Source organism: Phallusia mammillata, chromosome 3, assembly GCF_965637545.1.
Source record: "Phallusia mammillata chromosome 3, kaPhaMamm4.hap1.1, whole genome shotgun sequence".
Taxonomy (NCBI): Eukaryota; Metazoa; Chordata; class Ascidiacea; order Phlebobranchia; family Ascidiidae; genus Phallusia; species Phallusia mammillata.
Window position 1 is genome coordinate 23891214 of NC_137254.1, and position 19403 is coordinate 23910616.

The 19403-nt window shown below is 36.9% G+C and overlaps 2 protein-coding genes and 1 long non-coding RNA gene across 3 annotated transcripts; 2 read left to right on the forward strand and 1 right to left on the reverse strand.

Annotated features, from left to right (window-relative positions):
- The first annotated feature begins 3937 nt into the window (after positions 1 to 3937).
- On the forward strand, positions 3938 to 5342 carry LOC145219863 (gamma-crystallin N-like). The gene is made up of 5 exons (XM_080087171.1): positions 3938 to 3946; positions 4149 to 4261; positions 4517 to 4643; positions 4985 to 5106; positions 5252 to 5342. Exons 1-5 carry the CDS (start codon positions 3938 to 3940, stop codon positions 5340 to 5342), a joined length of 462 nt encoding a protein of 153 aa, XP_079943297.1.
- Positions 5343 to 10144: 4802 nt separating this feature from the next.
- LOC145219989 (beta/gamma crystallin domain-containing protein 1-like) lies at positions 10145 to 15042 on the forward strand. Its single transcript, XM_080087282.1, has 11 exons — positions 10145 to 10218; positions 10359 to 10480; positions 10564 to 10690; positions 10858 to 10979; positions 11366 to 11492; positions 12283 to 12404; positions 12474 to 12612; positions 13629 to 13750; positions 13820 to 13946; positions 14544 to 14665; positions 14743 to 15042. The coding sequence occupies exons 1-11, from the start codon at positions 10210 to 10212 to the stop codon at positions 14864 to 14866; spliced, it is 1263 nt and encodes a 420-aa protein (XP_079943408.1). The 5' UTR covers positions 10145 to 10209; the 3' UTR covers positions 14867 to 15042.
- On the reverse strand, positions 12606 to 13634 carry LOC145219990 (uncharacterized). The gene is made up of 3 exons (XR_013857932.1): positions 12985 to 13634; positions 12858 to 12915; positions 12606 to 12787 (listed from the first exon to the last, which is right to left on the reverse strand). It is a non-coding gene; the product is annotated as an uncharacterized LOC145219990 (long non-coding RNA).
- Positions 15043 to 19403: the final 4361 nt, after the last annotated feature.

The following is a 19403-nucleotide window of genomic DNA, read 5'->3' on the forward strand; positions in this document are numbered from 1 at the left end:
TAGCAATTTGCAGTATAGGTGGTTGGGGTTTTTGTCAATATTAGATATTGCATTAGGCCTCTGTGATGCTTTTGTGCGTTTTTAAGGGTGATAATAATTTTAGTTAAATCTTTATTTAAAAGTCATAAGACCCAAGTACAAACCTTCTTTAGAATTGTTCGACTAGAGTCCTATAGTGTTTTCAGAACACCACAAGATAAAAGTCCGGTTTGTATTTTATGGTATTATGTGCCTATTATTAGTTCTACCCGCAAACGTTTTCTACAATGTGACAAACAAAACATTGCAAACCACTACATTGCAAGATTAAAAAGCACTACTTCACGTTCGTGAGCTTGGCTTTTCTTCTGGTGTCTTGTAATGCATTCAAGTCACTTATATAATATGAATTTAGTACGGTTTAGAAGTCCGTCGTTTGTCTTACAGATGGTGATAAAAGTCGTCTTAATATAGTTGTTGTTTTTTTGCGCAGAGATGAAAGCGATCCCTAATAGAAAGTCCGAACTTTTTTATTGTTTACAAAATATATTATGTCCAAACGTTTACTGAAAGAGATAATTTGGCAAATATGTACAGGTAAAGATCAAAGGGATGTAAGTTACGACTGTACACAACAAATCATTACACACATTGTGCGCGTTGACAAACATCCCATGAAAGAATGAACATTAGGCAGACTTGGATAACAGGCCCTAAACTGACTCATTTTTTCCGAAAACACTAGGTAGGTGCGGGAAACAGAGATGGTTTAGCGCTTTTCCCCTCGTTTGAACTCTGACAAAGCGTTTTTTCTCGCAATTCGAGGAATTATTTCTTCCTGCTCCATGACCTTAACCAGTTGTATTGCTCAAGGTGTTTAGTATCGATGGATTCACAGAAAAATTTTGAAAACACATATTCCACGGAGGAGATGTTGTGCACAAAACAAGTTCAATACCAAAAAAACTTCGGGCAGGACTCCTGTTTAATAGCAAGTAGTATCATGCGGTTGCATTTCGACCACCAGTGCAGTCAAACCTGCAAAGCTTGCAGTTGCTGCCATTCCAGGCGGTTGCATACATGGTGGCGCTTGCAATGCACCAAGGTTGAATGCGGATTAGCAATACGGCTGAATCAGCTTACGCATCCATCCTTGCTCAATAATTGTCACTCTACACGTAAAACATGGTCGTCGAAAAAACTGTTTGTGCAAATAAAAATTGTGCAGTTTGCTTATAATACTCAACAAAGTCCCAACCCTGTCTAGCGCCACGAAATGGCTAATACACATCTCGAAACGCCCCAGGTCGGCGAAGTGTGCACACGATTCAAATAACTTATTGAATATAAGCTTCGTTGCCTACTGGGCCCTGGGTTTTATAAGGTGAGGTTTAGCGTCAATTACCACATGTAACAGGGTAATAGCTTTGTTGGGTTAAAGAAGACCTAAATTGCCAACTAAACACATCAGCACTTTCCACAAATTTCATGGCAGCACGAATGGGTTTGGGGAACACTTTTTGATGATGCGATAATAATCATCCTTCTTTGGTTACGACTTACGACCGTCATTACCCGTGTAACGGAAATAATTGCACATTGGTTTACTCTTAGGTTCAAGGGAACGTACAAACATTCTTTTGTTTCTCTCCTCAACAAGGTTTACTTTGGATGGACGCATAACACCCACCGCGAAATAATATGCTTACTCCAAATACGAAAGGAGCAAGTTTTCGAATCAGCGTTATTATCGTTAGCACCACCACATTTGGGTGCAACCTCCACGTTTTGTGTATTGAACCGTTTGGTAACCAAATTTGAGAAAATAGATTGAAGGAAAAGGCATGAGACGGGAAGTTATTTGATATGAGACTGGTTGTATTGTACAACAAGAACGGGCGCAGGTGGATAAAAAAGCAGGGTGATGGTTGCTGCTTGAGAAATAGTTACAGGTGAATGCACTACACTGGATGTGTAGAATTGCAAATCTGCCTTGCACCTGCAGGATAAAATGTTTTGTGCAGGAACCGTTGGTAAGGGTTGAGCAAACTTTGTTGAACGTGCAAACTTATACAACTTTTTGAAGCTGCATCTTGCATCGCATTCGTACGTAAAATTTTGGTCCGCAAGTTGCACATTTTGACTGGAGATGTGCTGAATATTCGGAATGCCGAATCGGCCACTTTTGCAAAGGTTCGGTTTCGGCCGAATAATTTGTTGCGATTCGGCTGAAACCGAATCTTTTACGAACACATATTTAAAGCGTAGAACGTGTCTTTTTTGCTTAGTAGCAACGAAAATTCTGTCAATTGTTGTATTCTTTAACACACTATCGTGTTTTTTCCACTGCAGACAACTAATCAGTAATTTGCTGTCGGGTTGAAAATCATGCTTAAGGCAATGTTGAACCCCACAGAACTAAAATAAAACACAACTATTCTGCACTAATTGCCTGGTAGATAAATTTATGTTTTCATGTCAAACGCTTGGCGTACGACTTCGCATGACGTCTAACATTCGATTATTTCGACCGAACTTATTCGGCAAAACCGCCGAATATTCGGTTCCGGCCTATTCGAAAGTTTTTCGAAACCGCCGATTCGGTACATCACTAATTTTAATCCATTTGTATTCAAAAATTTCCCAAACCGTGTATATAAAAATAATCTTCGAAATGTTTTGTAGCTGCAATATCATAAGTATTGAAAGCGGTTCCTAAACTTTGTAAGTTGAAAAAGTGTAAAACAACATATCCATTTATTTGCAATGTCCGCATTTTAGGTTGTCACAGATTCTCTGAATGCAATAAATTTTGCAAGGATGGCTGTGTCAGTACACATGATTGAGTACAAGACAGAAAAAAGTTTATTCAAGGCTGTAAGATACGCTGTATCATGATCATGGATGAGGAGTTGAGTTGAGTTGAGTTTATTTCGCTTGGTGAAAAAAAACATAGCGACACAATTGCACTAAAGACAATCACCAAGCCGGAAATAGCTGCGCAACGTTAAGACGTTATGGGGCGCAAAAAAGTGGAGGGCACAATTGGTGGATCATGATTAAACGCGCTGCAGCTACACCGTATTATAAAGCGTTATGTGGCAGGAGCTCACCAGAAAGTGAGTTAGGCGCACTGTGAGTATAACACGACTGGGGGGGAACGTTGGTGGGACCAGTTGAGGGGGCCCTAGAATCTAACCACCCGTGTTAGGAAGGAGGGTGGGGTTCGACAGGAAAAGAAACCACCGAAAGAAACCCTGCCGGATAGTTTCAAGCGCGGGAAGGAAGAGCACACACACACACACACATAGGGAATAACACTTTACAGTAATAGTATACTTTAAACTAACTGCAGTTTGTTACTTTAACAGAGTTGGTAATTAAATCATTTACAGTAAATGAGGATTAAAAATAATTTAAACCATTTGAAATGGTAATAAAAGCATTATTCATGAGACACATCAAGAACAAAAAGAAATAAACAAAAAAGAACAGAAAATAAGCACAAAAAAGCAAAAAGAAAAAAAAAGAAAAAATGCCGAAAGAAATGCAGGAAGAGCAAAACGTTGACAGCCACCTTCTTGATGGATGAGGAAGAGCAAAACGTTAGATACATGTAAATCTGGCTAGAAAACATTCAAATCGCTGGTATGGGTTTCGAAACTTAATGAGCTATTTTTAGGGTATTCCACTATTAAAAGCTGATAAAGTCATTTCTTGACAAAAGCCCGACAAGCTCTACACCGCTGTATTTTCAGTGGTTTAGATTTAGGGTTAAAAACTATACAGACTGCAAAGAGGAAAATAGTTGAAAAGCATTGGTATTCCTATCACTATTTCCGTCAAATGCAACAATCCCCTTAATGTGACAATAAATGAACAAATTTTGTTTTGCACGTAAGGTTTTTTTTTAAACTGTATTTGTGTTTGTTACAACACCGACAGAAAAAAGGAAATCATGTCAAAGGTGGGAAATTTTAAATAACGCAACTTAGGTTTTACATGCACTTAAAATTAGTGTTTCAATTATCACTTCAAATCCATTTGCATAATCGTAATGTGCCTTAGTTTTCAGCAAGTAGCCTGTTGTGTGATGATTAAACAATTGCAGCATAGTGGTTATGGCCACAGAAATATTTTGAAGTCAACACATGGGAATGCTTTTTTAGATTATTCTTTTCTCTGACGCCAACTTTGCAGGAAAAAAGGTGGAGTTGACTTCGGCATGCGAATTTCTCGGAACATACGGAATGAATGACACCGTGTCCTCCATTAAAGTGCAGTTTAATTTTTTCATTTTTAACTTAAATTTAAGTTTCATTTTTAACTTAAATTTTAAAACTCGTTTGGTTCCAAAGGAAAAGTGTGCTTATAATCGGAAAAGTTAATGAGATAATATAATGATGAAAATAACGACCCAAATAGACGTAAAAAGCGACATGCTTTATTTTTTAAACGTTTCGGCAAATGCTCTGCCATCATTAGAGATGTGAAGGCCACATCAGTTGAAAATGAGATGTAATGTTTTTTTTTGCAGATGGAATGTTTACGAACACGCAAACTACAAAGGTCAACGCCACACTTTAAAACCTGGCAACTACCCAATCTGGACAGACTGGGGTGGCGCAAACGACCAAATGTCATCAGTGAAACCAGCTCCATCAGTAAGTCTGTTTGCTAATTGTAACCAACTTTTGGAATTTGATGTTACCAGATAACGATAGTTACTTTTGAACCAGTTTCTGTAACATACTTGTAGAACAAAGAAAACAACGCATTTTTTAATTATTAGGTTTGCTCAACTATTTTGTCAAAAAAGATAACTTCAATGAGCTTAAATCTTTTTTACTCAAGCTTTACGCAGCAGACGGCTCGCTCATAAAGTTTAAGGAATTCGATATACATTTAGGTTAACCATCAGGGAAGAAGAAAAAAATAACGTCAATGCATTATCAAATCATTACAGAATTCATAATGATGAATTGGCAATGTTTTTGTTTTTCAGATAACAGTTTATGCAGACGCAAACTATTGTGGAAAAAAGCTTGAGTTTAGCACAGCATGCGGTTTTCTCGGTGACTACGGAATGAATGACACCGTATCATCCGCCAAAGTGGTTGGAGGAGTGTAAGTATCTTAGACAACTTCCTTTTTTGGACGTGACATGTTTTACGCAATATATCACCTACATCGCACAGTAAAGTAAAACACAGTATAATTACAAGTGGCGCAACAGTACATGGAGATGTGTTATCCGTGGTTAATTTTGCAGTTGGATTGTCTACGATGATGCTTACTACAGGGGTGCCTCTCATACTCTAAGGCCGGGCAACTACCCCATGTCTTCCTTGAGACCAGCATAATAATAAAAAAAACTGGAAGAACACAGCTATATTATGATTTCATACTAATTACACTTTTGCCTAAACAGTGTGTTTTAACTAACAATAAAAAACGATATTATTAAAACAATGGATTGTGGTTTGACATTTGCAGTGTGTTATAAAACCAAAACTAAACACTTGCTAATTTAGCCAAACAACTTTAGTACAGATTGATGGTGGTCTACACTAAAAATAATAAAGCAATGTTTGTGACCCGAACAGTTTAGTTAAATGTCAATTAAATTGCAACTACTTTGGCGATAAAGTGCCGTTCAATATTGGACGAGATGTAAAGCACGATGGAATAATACCATGTTTTGCACGACAGCAAATGTAGGTGTTGAAGTCGAATCCATCAACAATTTCGGTAAAGGTTTAACCAAAGAGATTGAAACGTGTTTAACTTTTAAATCGCAGTACGCCAGGCCCATTGAAGGCGCCAAACCGAATCAGCCGGTCAAGCATTCACCACCATGTGGCAAAGCGTAGACTAGTTTAACTATTGGTTTCGTTTGGTAGTTGTTAACAGGCACAACAGTCATTTGACTAACTTCATAAATTAACTATTTGTTAACACACATATACTTTAAACCTACACAAACCGCCAAAAAACAACAGATTTTAAATGGTTCGTGTGAAACCACATCAAAAGGTTAACAGAATTTACAAAGCAACTGCAACAAAAATCAAACTATTTCGTAAAAAGTTACTCCTAAACGCAAGCGCTGGTTTTTGTCCCATTTTAAAAGTTTGGTTAATTTTCTCCATCGTCCAAGATTTAAGCCCGTTTTTTTTTAAATATAAATATCAATAACAAACAGTTTGACTTGCAATATAAATCACATAAACAACTTTTTGTTTTAAAATGAGTAGAAGTATTTAAAACGTGGATGTAAAATTCAAATTGGACACAACAATCAGATGATCTTGTTGTCCCAGAAGACCAAATAAGCTTACTAGCGGGTCTCGCTGTTTGAGTATATTCAAGTAATTTACAAATGTCATTGGGTACATTGACAGGGACTCCCGAAATATGTAAAAACTAACGAAACAGAAGTACCAAGTACTTAGAGCTTTGTTTACGGGCGATGTGTAACAGCAGTAACTCTAATAAACAATGCTCTTGAAATGGATAGTTAAAAGAAGCTCGAGTTCACAAAGGCGCAGTTTTTTGGGTACCTATAGTTAGTTGCGGTTGTAACCGAATAAGGGTAATCCCTTCTGAAATTTGTCTGGATCAGCTCAAGCATCCATCCGTGCAAGCTTTGGCAATTAAACGCATTGTCAAAAAAATGTTACGATAGAAAACTGCAGGTGCACATTGAAGCCGCATGATTTCAGTAATTTTACCAACAAGTTTAAAGTTTCTATAGAGTAACAGTGAAATTGCATACTTACTATAATTGAATGTTTGCAAGACCACATTGTAAACACTGGTCTTGATTAACGTGAGAAAAAAAATGCAAAAAGAGATTTTTCCGCTTGTTGGTTCAAAGTTAACTGATAATAATTACTTATTATAATATGTACACAAGACTAATATACTGCTTTAACGACTGAGGCGGCAAGTAACATGTCAAATATTAAGAATACGTCAAAAGAACAACTGTAACATATTGTTACACAATTGTTTTGGCAGGGCGGGGTACCTGTTTTACACATACGGCGCACGCTAAAACACAGCGCACTGGTTTTGTTTTTGGCGGCTCAACTTTATTACAACTATAAAATCTAAAACACCAAAAGTAATTTTAGTTACAACAAGCCTGGGAGAAATGTAGCCCACACCTTTTCGTCACTCGCGCCAATCAGAGAAAAAGCCTCGTTCATAAAACCGAAGGTTGCTTTTTGTCGTTTTCATCGGCAAAGGCGTTTCAGGCCAATCAGCGCAAGTCCTACAGGAAAAGGAAGGGAATGCTGATAACGTACCACAAATCAAACAAAACAAGAAGATAATGCGCGTGACAGTGCCCAATCAGGAAAACAAGCTGTACAAAAAGACATTATTGTGCATGACCAAAATATAATGATCTTGACTAATAAATAAATGCGACGAGGTTTTTCGAAACGCACATACACCTGTGTACCCTTGTTCTTCACGAAAATATTTGTTTCGACCTGATATTTCACGAAAGAAATGAGTTGGGTCGATTGAGTATAGCAGTAAAATTGTTTAACATGTAGTTAGGAATGAACAAACAAGATGTAATAACAACATCGCGAAATGTCTATTGCGTAAAATCGATGTTCGCAACACACCACAACCTCCCAGGTAGCAAGAAAAAAATATTGACCCAACTTTTAAACATTTGCTGTGATTTTGTCATAGACATCAGCAAATGAAGAATTGTATTCACAATATTTTTTGTGAAAAGTAGTGACTTTTTTAAAATCAATCGCCTAAAGTGTGTAAAACAAATCGCCTAAAGTGTGTTACATTTCGCAGCGCTTTGCACAAAAGGTTGCACCTGGCATCACAATTAGTAAAGTTAACTGCCCTAGACTTTACAGCTTTTCGTAAAGAGCAGCGTTGCCCTTTGTGTACCTATCTGCCGGACTATCAACAATTGAGTTGTTTGCTTTGTGTGTTTGCTACAGTCATATGAGTTTTGTGCGCATGTCTTTTCTCCCTTCTCTATTTGCAACATGATTCATCAAAGCAGAACCTGCTAACGCCGGTATAAAACGTGTTTTGATCAAAAAAGTACAACAGCAATTCGACGAATTATTATTGCAGCTTCCCATGTTTTTAATGACGGGTTGATAGAGTAGTGGACACCAGTCTATATTCATATCCTCTATTGAACTCCGAAAAAGCAGTTTTGACCACACAAAACAACACAATTTCTCCATTCAAATTCAAGAAAACGTTGTTATTACAGGCCATGTGTTTTGTCGATATTCAACCTTCCCCACTCACTTTACCTACAGTTGAAAATTCTATATAAACGGTCACGGGTACATAGCTTTCAGCCGGAGCGATTTTTCGGTTTACAACTGCACCCGCAAAGGAATGTGAACTTATGGCGCTGTATAGTAGTCTAGAAAATGTTACTTCGCTTTGGGCCTGTTCAAATAGTCTGTGATTGTAACGTTGGTAAAGTAAAAGTTTAAGCAAGCTGAGTGAACAAATGTTTACAGTTCATTTGTTATTATTTCCGGGTTGGTATTGTTGCATGTTATCTTGTGATTGCAAAACTTAGTGAGTTGCGTTTTAGTTTTCAAAACGACCACAGACGTGTTTTTATGAGTAAACTTGATTAATTTGATACGAATAAAATTTGCAAAATTGTAGGCAGTTTCTGTGTTATTTCATGAGGACGTAACCAAGCGTATAGTTCCGAGTATGTGGACGGATGGCTACTCAGGTAGAATTTGATACTTTTGATGCTATAAATTTGATGCTATATACACACCCATCAAGGTACAGCAACAGCCACCCAGGTTTCTTTTAACCACTCAAAAAGGTTACGTTTGAATTGAAAAGTAACACCACTCCGCACCGTTGACTACGCAAACGGCACCCACAATGAAATTGTTTTTTTTAGAAAAAAAGATCGCTTGAATTGTAGGAGGCCTAACACAAAACTTTGCACGTTTGCCTTCACAACTGTTGCCTAGAGGGTGGCTTGTTGTTTTTGCGTGGTTATAACTTGTGCAAAGAGACGTGATAGCTCAGCATTTCCGTCACATAGACTGATATGAATTTAAAAACTGTATGTAGATGTTTGTGACAAACACCGGTAATCGTGATATGAGACAGTTCAAACTTGCTTCAGCTACCACTTTACGTTAGTGACAGTGAACGAGTTTGTGTATAGCAGTGGTTCTTAACCTGGGGTTCGTGGACCCCAAAGGGGTCCATGAGATGGTTTCAGGGGGTCCACGGAGGGAAATATTATAAGTATCATTAACCAACAGAAGAATATTTTTAAGTATCTCAACCGTTTTTACAATCCTGCATATGAGTGCACGCTGTTAATTACACCTTAATTATGCCAAGAACAATTACTTTTTGTGATTGTCTTCCCTATTGTGACATCATAACACAAATGGACAATAGACTTCATAGGACGTGATTTGTGAAATTATATACACCATAAATATTATCAATTAGATGCGTTGGCCACTACAATACAGAAACGTCATTGAATTTAAAGGACTGTGAAGGCGGATTTAAATGCTTCAAAAGCATGACAGGGTATAATGCAAGAAGCGTGAAACATAAAAAGACCTATCGTAAATTGCGTTGGGGGTCCGCAGACTTACAAAATTCAGAAAAGGGGTCCGTGACTACAAAAAGGTTAAGAACCACTGGTGTATAGTATTCTTCGCTTACACTTGTCGGTTTATCACAGTTTAAACTGAAGTACGCGGGAATGAAATTTTACAGGTGCTATGTAGTTGAAAAAGAATCCAGAGTTCCTTTTATTTGTAAAAAAGTGTAATGAAAAAATAAACTTTTGTGAGGCTCTAAAGTTGAAAGGCAGCAATTGCGAACGAAGTTTAATGGGCAATTTACCTGATACGCCAGTGTAGTAGCACAGGTCGTAATTCAAGTAAATAGGACCGTTATAAGTTTGTGAAAACCTGCGGGCTGCAGAAACGCTGACCGAAAACAGAAAGTAATTAAAATTTAGCAGTCACAACCACAAGTTGCATTAACCAGTTTATGAAATAGTTGATTTAAGCCGTCGTGAACGTTGATAAATTGGAAACACTAGCTATATTTGCAATAACCAGATTCCTAATAATAATTACATATTTTTTGAGTAGGTATCATAAACATATAAACTTTGAAATATTAGTTGCTCAACGACATCAACTAGCCTACAGCAAACCAGTCATGGCTAAGGTAAGACGGATTTATTGTTCATCTTTAGAAGAAAAAAAAACGTTTGGTGAACATTTTGACCATTTATTCGTACTTGACACGACAAGATATTGTTTTTGCCTCAAAAGTTTCTAAATATAACCATACAGGACTTTTTTAAGATCACACTTTACGAGCACATTAACTACGGAGGAAAGTCAGCAGAACTTACTTCGGAATGCGAATTCATCGGCAGCTTTGGTTTTAACGACATAGTATCGTCTATTAAAGTGGAATCAGGAAAGTAAGATATTTTTCTAGCGAAATGTTAGTAGTTGAAACAACAACTACGAACCAAAACTGTATTGAAATTTGTGTTTTCTTTAGCTGGATAGTCTTCGAACACGCAAATTTTCAAGGCAAATCTTACCATCTCACACCAGGAAACTACCCGCAATGGCAGAATTGGGGTGGCACCAACGATAGCATGTCGTCAGTCAGGCCACGTGAAGCGGTATGAGAAAAACAAATTTACAAACTTTACAATAAAAAAGCACGGTTTTACATGCGAACTATAATTTAGTAGGTTTGCGATGTGTAATCGAAAATAAAATTCAGCTTGTAGTAATTGTCAAACACATATCAAAAAATAAAGCGCATATTTTAAATGTGTTTTTTCAGATTACACTTTACGAACATGTGAATTTCCAAGGAAGAGCTGTAAAACTAAACACAGCTTGCGAGTTTCTGGGCAACTTTGGTTTTAACGACACCGTATCCTCAATAAAAGTGCATTCTGGAAAGTAAGTTGACTTTACAAAGTAAAGCTGCAAGAGATAATTTTCCAAACCAAACTCAGCCATAAAACTTCAACCGCAAAATCCTGAATTAGAGAAATATTTACCCCTATCCGTTTATCAATTGGAAACAACAGTTTTGGCGTTTACCCCAAAGCACTGACCGACTAAAATTGTCTTGTCATGCTTGTATAGATGCTAGGGAACATGTTTTTCATAAATATACGTTAAACGCATATTGCAGACAAGACCGCGCAGTGTGAAATATACGACTTACATGTATATGTGACATGCCTAATAAGAAGTACAATTTTATCAGTGATAAAGAAGTATGTACTTACAAGTACAAATACCGAATTGCAAGTGTCATGACTGGTGTGTATATTATGCAGTTGGACAGTCTTTGAACATGCAAATTATGCCGGTCGTAGCAGCAGTATGAAACCTGGAAGCTACCCCAACTGGCAAGCCTGGGGTGGAAGTAACGACAACATGTCGTCTATCAAACTGAGTCCTTCGGTAAGTCAATAAATCCGTCATAAAAATAGATATCAACATGTCAATGTGAAAATGGGACACAGTGTCACAAGAAAGTGTTAAAAGTTTTTAAGGGTGGTAGAGTGACTGAAGTTGTGAGTCAGAATGGTTATTTTCATGTCGTCAAAAAACGCCTTTCTCAGTTAGTAATGCCTCATGGTGTCATTTTTTGTACATTTGGCATGGTATACGTTTTCAATGTTTTTAGGAATTTTGATTAGGGGCATCCATACAAATAAAGTTTCCTCATTAAAAATAAAAAAGAAGACAAACGTGTACAATGAACATGCGAATCGATCGGCGTATATCTCCTCCTAAAATAGCACGTGCCTTAAGCCAGTCTGTGTCGAACCAACTCTATAGTGTACGTGCCTTAAGCCAGTCTTTGTCAAAACAACTCTATAGAGGTTTTACGACCGGCGCGGCGTTGCGGATGGCATTCGCTTCACCCATAGCAAAGCGGTTCATTTAAGTCAAAAGCAGTCAATTAACGCTGCTATTGAGTCGCGGGAAGCATATAAAGACGGAAATTACTGCAATAAATGTAACGGTGATGTTAAATTTAAACAGTATCAATAAAACTTCCTGATAGGTCTGTGGTTTATTGCCTCGTGTTGTCATTTATCATTTTGTACTTTTTACCTAAAACAGATTAATAGAATCCCAATTTCGTGAGGTTAGCTTTTGTTATGTAAACAAATAAATTGCCCCAGGCCCTTAAAAAGCTATTTTTTGAAGAGTTTTACATTATAAGAATTTTGTTTCCTATTAGATTACACTCTACGAGCATGCTAACTTTCAAGGAAGGACAGTGGAATTGGATGGAGAATGCGACTTCATTGGCAAGCATGGTTTCAACGACATCGTATCTTCGATTGTAGTGCATTCGGGAAAGTAAGACAATTGAGAGTTAATAATAAAGGCAACAGTTTATTTACAACATTTTATTTGTATTTCATGTAGTTGGACTGTCTTCGAACACGCAAATTATGCCGGACGCAGCTACAATTTAAAGCCGGGAAGGTACTCGACTTGGGAAACTTGGGGAGGCACTAACGACACCATGTCATCTGTTAAACCAACTGCTACCACAGGAAAAAAGGTTTGCCAATATATACATTGTAACGTCAGGAATTTGCGCGCCTGGTACCGCGCTGGCGTCACACTAGAGAAGTCCAATTTCTGGAAACGCGTGAATTTATTTTACACTTCGACACGGTTCAATACGACACGGTAATCACGTCACGTTCACCGTAGACACGACACGACACGGTTTTCTGCAAAGAGAACATTCACTCAAAAATGGGAAATATAAATTAATTTTAAGCCGGCAGAAATAAAGCTTACCAGAGTTTTGGACCAGGGTATCAAAGTTAAACACAGTTTGATATCGTCAGAAAGCGTTCTACACAGATGAAAAACGATAATTCAAATGTACGGCAAATCGGGCAACTGAAATACAAATCAAGCTTACCTTGCAAAGGCAACATTAATCCTTTTCGTCAGAGTTTTTAAGTTTATAAAGCATTACCATCTATTAATGACAAACAAATTATAATTAGTCACTTTCATTACTTTATCTAACGGCTGCAAATTCAAGTAAGCAACTAACAAACTACACGTGGTCCAAACTAAACTCGATACTAAATGGCCAAAAGCACAGCATAGAGAAATAACTACAATGGTATTGTTACGTCATAGGGGATTCTGGCATTGTGGTGCAATCACACCATATAAGATGTGACGTAGGTTACGGTTGAGTGGTTTACGATGTTACATACATGAAAAGCATTATGAACGTGACATCACAAACGGTTTGTTTCAATCTGGACACATTATTCCATATTCCCATTAAGACTGTTACCTATAAGCAATTGCAACGTGGGCACCATAATTTAGTAAGGTATGAAATTTTAATCATAACAATAATAAAACAAATGTGTAAGAGCCACAGTTAACGAGAAAAAAACAAACATAAACAACTTTTACCCCGTTTGTAAGGCATACATTGTAATTATAATTGCAGGTGGAGGCGTGAAATAAAAACTTTAAAATTTATGCAAGAAGCTTCGTAAAGCGAAAATATAAAGTATTTCATCTACTTTCGTTTTTATTCAGATTACACTATACGAGCATGGTAACTTCCAAGGGAAGACTGTGGAATTGGATGGTGAATGCGACTTTCTTGGCAAGCACGGTTTCAACGACGTCGTATCGTCAATTGTAGTGCATTCGGGAAAGTAAGATAATTGAGATTTTATAATGAAGGTAACAGTTTATTTACAACATTTTATTTGTATTTCATGTAGTTGGACTGTCTTCGAACACGCAAATTATGCTGGACGCAGCTATAATTTAAAGCCGGGAAGGTACTCGACTTGGGATGCTTGGGGTGGAACCAACGATAGCATGTCATCTGTAAAACCAACTGCATCGGTAAGAAAAAAATCCGACAACCCAAGAAATTTCGGTACTGCGTTGCGTTTGGCATCAAAACTCTTTTTTGTTGCGGCAAGCCGACTTATTTCTTTTGCGGTTACGTAACCACGTTTGCTATATTGTTTAGCCAAAGGTTGAGGACTGTAACAGCTAAACTGGTAAGTAAACACGGCCATTTACCATGTGTAACAAGTGTAGATAGTTTTGTGGCAAAGTCACGAACTTTTCAAGCTACACAGTAGGGATAACCGTGTAAAGTTTTAAGAGCTTGACATTACGAATGGTTTGGATAAACTTGGAAACTTTTATTCCTAGCTTCAATCTAAAACTTCCTCAATAAGTAACTACAGTGTGTGAATTATTCCTACAGTAAGAGATAATGTATAATTGATAAAAATAATAATAATAAAATTAGATCGGTGTCAGAATGTATATAGAGTATTAAAAGTAGAGAAGCCTGTTTTTCGTTCAAAACGTTGTAATCATAGTTCAAGATAAAGGTTTGAACTGATAACTATTACATTATAAGCCAAACTTTTCTTCAGCTACGATTCACAAAGTCCTGATTTTGATCAGTATTTTCTTTCATTTCAGATTACACTATACGAGCATGCTAACTTCCAAGGAAGGAAATTGGAATTAGATGGAGAATGCGACTTTATCGGCAAGCAAGGTTTCAACGACATCGTATCTTCGATTGTAGTGCATTCGGGAAAGTAAGACTATTTATAAATATGAGTTTCGTAATGATTTTTGTAACAGCTGATTTTTAACACATATATATTTTGTAAAGTTGGACTGTCTTTGAACACGCAAATTATGCCGGACGCAGCTGCACTTTGAAACCGGGAAGTTACTCGACTTGGGAAGCTTGGGGCGGCACCAACGACTCCATGTCATCTGTAAAACCAAACTGAATGCCAAAAATCAATGTAGATTGTGGCTTTTGCTTATTGCTATAATTAGCCTTGAAGTAACCATGATATGAATTTCGTAAAATGATAAAGCGTGTGATTTAATTTGCAAAAGTTAATTGCTGTTATTATGTACTACTTCGAATCTTCGCTTGGACTGATTGTGTGAATAAATACTTAAAACGTTATGACAGTGATTGCAGGTTTGGGGACTGAAACAGTATTGTTGCTTTACGATTTTGTAAAATCACGCTTTTCACTAAACTTTGCGATGAAACTCAGCTTCAGGGTTAGACATCGAGTGGCAAGAAACAGTGCATTGCCAAATAATGAATTGGTTACTGCATTTTAAAAAGAAATGAAAAAGGAACTTGAGCACCACAATGTGTTATTTAATCGAGCCCTATAAACATCATGAGGTGCTATGTGTGCGTGACAAATAAAAAACGATATTACTATTCCGGTAACCTTGAACAACATCACAGGCGCGCATGCAATTATTGAGATGATTGAAATTAAGCGAGATGGTCGAATTGCTTCAATAGCAGTGCTGGTGCGTTTGTTACTTCGTCAGCTGCATTGCTGTTGTTTACGGACTACGGTAATATGAGTTGCATAGTTTAACGACTGTTTGCGCCATGGATGATTGCGAACAAACGTTGCAACCTGGTAAGACGAGAATTGTTATTCCACCAGCCGTTTCAAAATTGACACACCTTTTTTTGTGTATGAGTCGGTCTGTGTTTACTATACCAAATCTACGCGTTACGCAGAACGAACGCAAACCGAAACGGTTTAGGAAATATTTTTAGGAAGTGGAAATCGACTTTTTTTTAAATCTGGAGAGCTGGAGTTATGTACAAACTGTTTTTTTTTCCTGCTGCGCTGTACACATAAACTGCTTCAAACGTTGCACAAAACAACAGGCTTAAAGCGGTTGACTGCCGAAAGGTTTTGTCCTTTACCAAGGCCTTACGCTACTTAGTTGATTTATATTGTTAGGTCGCAGCATTGCCGAGAGTTTAAACCACAATATAAAATACAATCAGGTTTAAATCAAGCCAAATATTAAAAACGTCTTTAAATACACATATAGCATTTTCGTGGGGTTCAAATTAATTGACATTGTTAAGCAGCAGCTAAATAAAATTTAAACACACAGTATTATAAAAATCACGTCGCACTACCTGAACAAAATTTTGTCGTGCCTGCCTAACTAAACAGTAAAAAGGAGAGAAGTGGTGATGCAAGACCAGTGAAAACGTAGTAAAACCCCAGAAACAAGTTAATACATTAAACGAACTTAGAAAAGGGTCGGGAATCCTACAATATTAAACTAACTTATAAATCGAGTCCTGATGTTGTAGTTTTTGTAAAGGTTGACGATTTTACGAATTCTAAACACTTCACGGTCGGCTAAATTACTCCATAACGAAGTTACTGATGAAAAGGTTAAATTGAGGCAACATATGAAGACAAAACTAAACACCTAACAGCCAACACGTTAACAATTGAATGTTTTTTGCACTGGTCACAGAAAAACTTGTTGTTGAAAACTTATCATCCATTTACATTAATTAGGCCTATTATGAACCAGCAATAGGTTTTCAAGCTTGATAAAAATCCTTGTCAATTTTGCTACCGATTTGTTTCGATCGGTTTAAAATGAAATATAAACGCCGAAGTAAACAATGTTACTTTGACTTAATTATGTTACCTAATTAGTGTAACTACTGTTTTTACATGATTTTAAAACTCTCTCTGCTTTGTTTAAAACCAAATCATTTGCCAGGACTCGGTTGCTAGTTTTATGTTGTTTACCACCTTATTGTTACGATAAGGATTTGTGTTTATGTCATTTTAGTTGCAACTAATATGAGCGGTGGGGTGGCCAATTATTTACCGCCGAATTGCGTTTTCGATAAGAGAGTGCATGATGTCAACGACAATAAAAAGTTTGTTAACCAAAAGCTTTGGTGTAGCATATCACCAATGAAATACAAGTTGGTCTACACTTATTATCAGGCTGATGCAGAGGATATATAGATCAGAAACAAAAAAGTGGCCGATCGCATGCCTATTTCGGGGTAATACAATAAATTGGGTCACGCTTTGCTTTTAAAGCGTTTCGTGTACATAAAGACACACACGACGATTATTATAAGTGACATTACAAATGTATTAAAAAAATAAAGTACAAAACAACATATTTCATAGGCCACATCATTGTATGACTTGCGCTCGACCCTCACTGATCTGTCACTAATCGATCAAAAACAATTTTCATCCCTAATGTCATGAGGTTGGATTGAAAGAGAGTTTAAAAAACAGCCGCCGACCCAGTTACTTGATTGGTTTTCAAACCATTGTCATTGAATTTTAATTTTAACTTTCTTCAAAGAACAACCACAACTGTAATCACGTTTCGTCGTTTGAAATCTAAATCGATCAAGTGGTCATTTGATCTGACGACAAACAGCAACATCACCTTGAAATTTTTAGATTAAAGTGAGATCAATCCAGATTGTAAAGCCGTGTACACGCATTTTTCGTCCTAGAGAATTTTGTGCTATATTCAATTGTTTTTGGTTTTTGTACATCTACAATCCTAGCAGCTAGTTAATTAAATCTAATCCAAAAAATACTGCCACTTAAAAAAGTTGGTCCCTATAAAAGCTGCGAAATATTTGGCTATTTGGTGGATAGCAAGCCAACAGCCACGCAACCTGTTGTGTTGACAAGTAGTAGGTGCATCAATTTTCAAGTAATTGAATTTTGCGGTTTCTATTAAATCTGCGGCTAAATGAAGACAATTCATCGAATAAACGATCTTCGCCTTGCAAGCACCAAATTAAATTCAAGGTCAAACCTCTAAATAGGTCCCACGATAGTCGTTCAATGGCGTTTTTCAGACATCAATGTAATAGCAACCGTTAATTACCTTTGTGCTTCCTGCTCTTAAATACAGGACCATTATTCATTGCACGTACATTGTGACAGGTCCAGTTTCGAAGCTCACTTTAGTTAGTCACGTATGCTGTTCTGTACTTTTAATATTAAATGTCTGGCGTAAAAACTCAGTTGTTCGCTGTTGTAAATTCTGTTTGCTGTTTGTAATTGATAGATTATTATTTGTTTGTTTGTTTTTTCATAAAGTTTCCAATTCTGGCAAATTAGTTCTGGTATCTATGCAGTAGAGCCTGAAATAAACACACATCTGTCCTAGTAATGGATAAGACCAGCTTTGCAGCATGCGCAATTAAGCTATGTTGTTTTAAGCATGAAACGATACAGGAAACCCGCTAACCTCAGAAATTCCTAAACCGCAGAAACATAGACAAGTCGTTGTGGTTAGCGTCCCGCTGTAATTACATAACGCGGGCCTACTGACGAAAGACATCTGTAGTTGAATTGTCTAGACTCTTAGAGTAAAGCCTTCTACTGATTGTACAGAAACTACTCTGGTGAAGTCTTTACAAATAATTGTTTAGGTTTTTACGTACTAGTTGGTAAACAGCATAAGGTATGGAGTAAAGAATCTTGCCTATGAGTTTTATCCGCTGTGCGAGTTTGCCTGTAAATAATTCTATAAAATGGCAGCGTCGCAAAAGTTGTGCATTTATCACTTGTTTTGTAAAAGTGATCAACTCTTTTGATGGTGTAGCGGTTTTCAGTAAATTTTATGTCAGTCAGGAAGTAGTCGAAAAGTACCAAAAACAATAAACGACGATCTTCCTGCAAAATAGCGTTTGCAAGTAACGGGATGCTTGAACCACTAACACAGCTTAATATACAAATGCAGTACGGTCAAACTTGTAAACTACTATCAGACGGAAAGTTCTAAGCATAGGCTGATATAACATAAAAGTTTCAGATCTTTCATTTATAATGTTTGTAGTTTATTTCACTTTCCACTATAACAAAATTAACCAGACACACAAACGCCATCGATAATTTGGGAGAAAAGTCAAAGTCAAAGTTCAAACAAACGTTTTAACCAAAAGCGAGTTATTTTAAAGCACTACGTTTAACTTCAAAACGGTCTAGCCCTTAATTGAACATCGACATCTTCTTACAAAAACCCACTGGAAGTAGTAAAGAATCAATAACGTAAACCGTAAAATCAATGAAATTTGAAAGCGATCCTACGGTTGTTTGGATTAAATGGGACTTTATTTTTGTTCGCGAGTCGTAGGTTATTTACAGTTATGATCAAAAAGTTGCAGGAAAAATCGTGAAAGCCGCTTAAGTGATTTGGATCTGTTAGTTTAATCTCAAGCTTGTTTGCGGTGACAACAAAGACAGTTGAAAGACAACAGAAACAGTTAAAAAAAATTATCGACGCGATTTATTAATCGCACAGTGTAGTTGATCAGTTTGATCTTATTGGTATATTAACCAATTCAAAGTTACGATGTTAGTAACAATGTAGAGCTTTTGCAAAAATACGCCTTTTGTTTTTAAAATCATATTGGAGTACCGTTATTTCTGATAAAGTGCATTAAGTAAAAGTACTTTCTTCATTTTCCTCTTTAAAGCA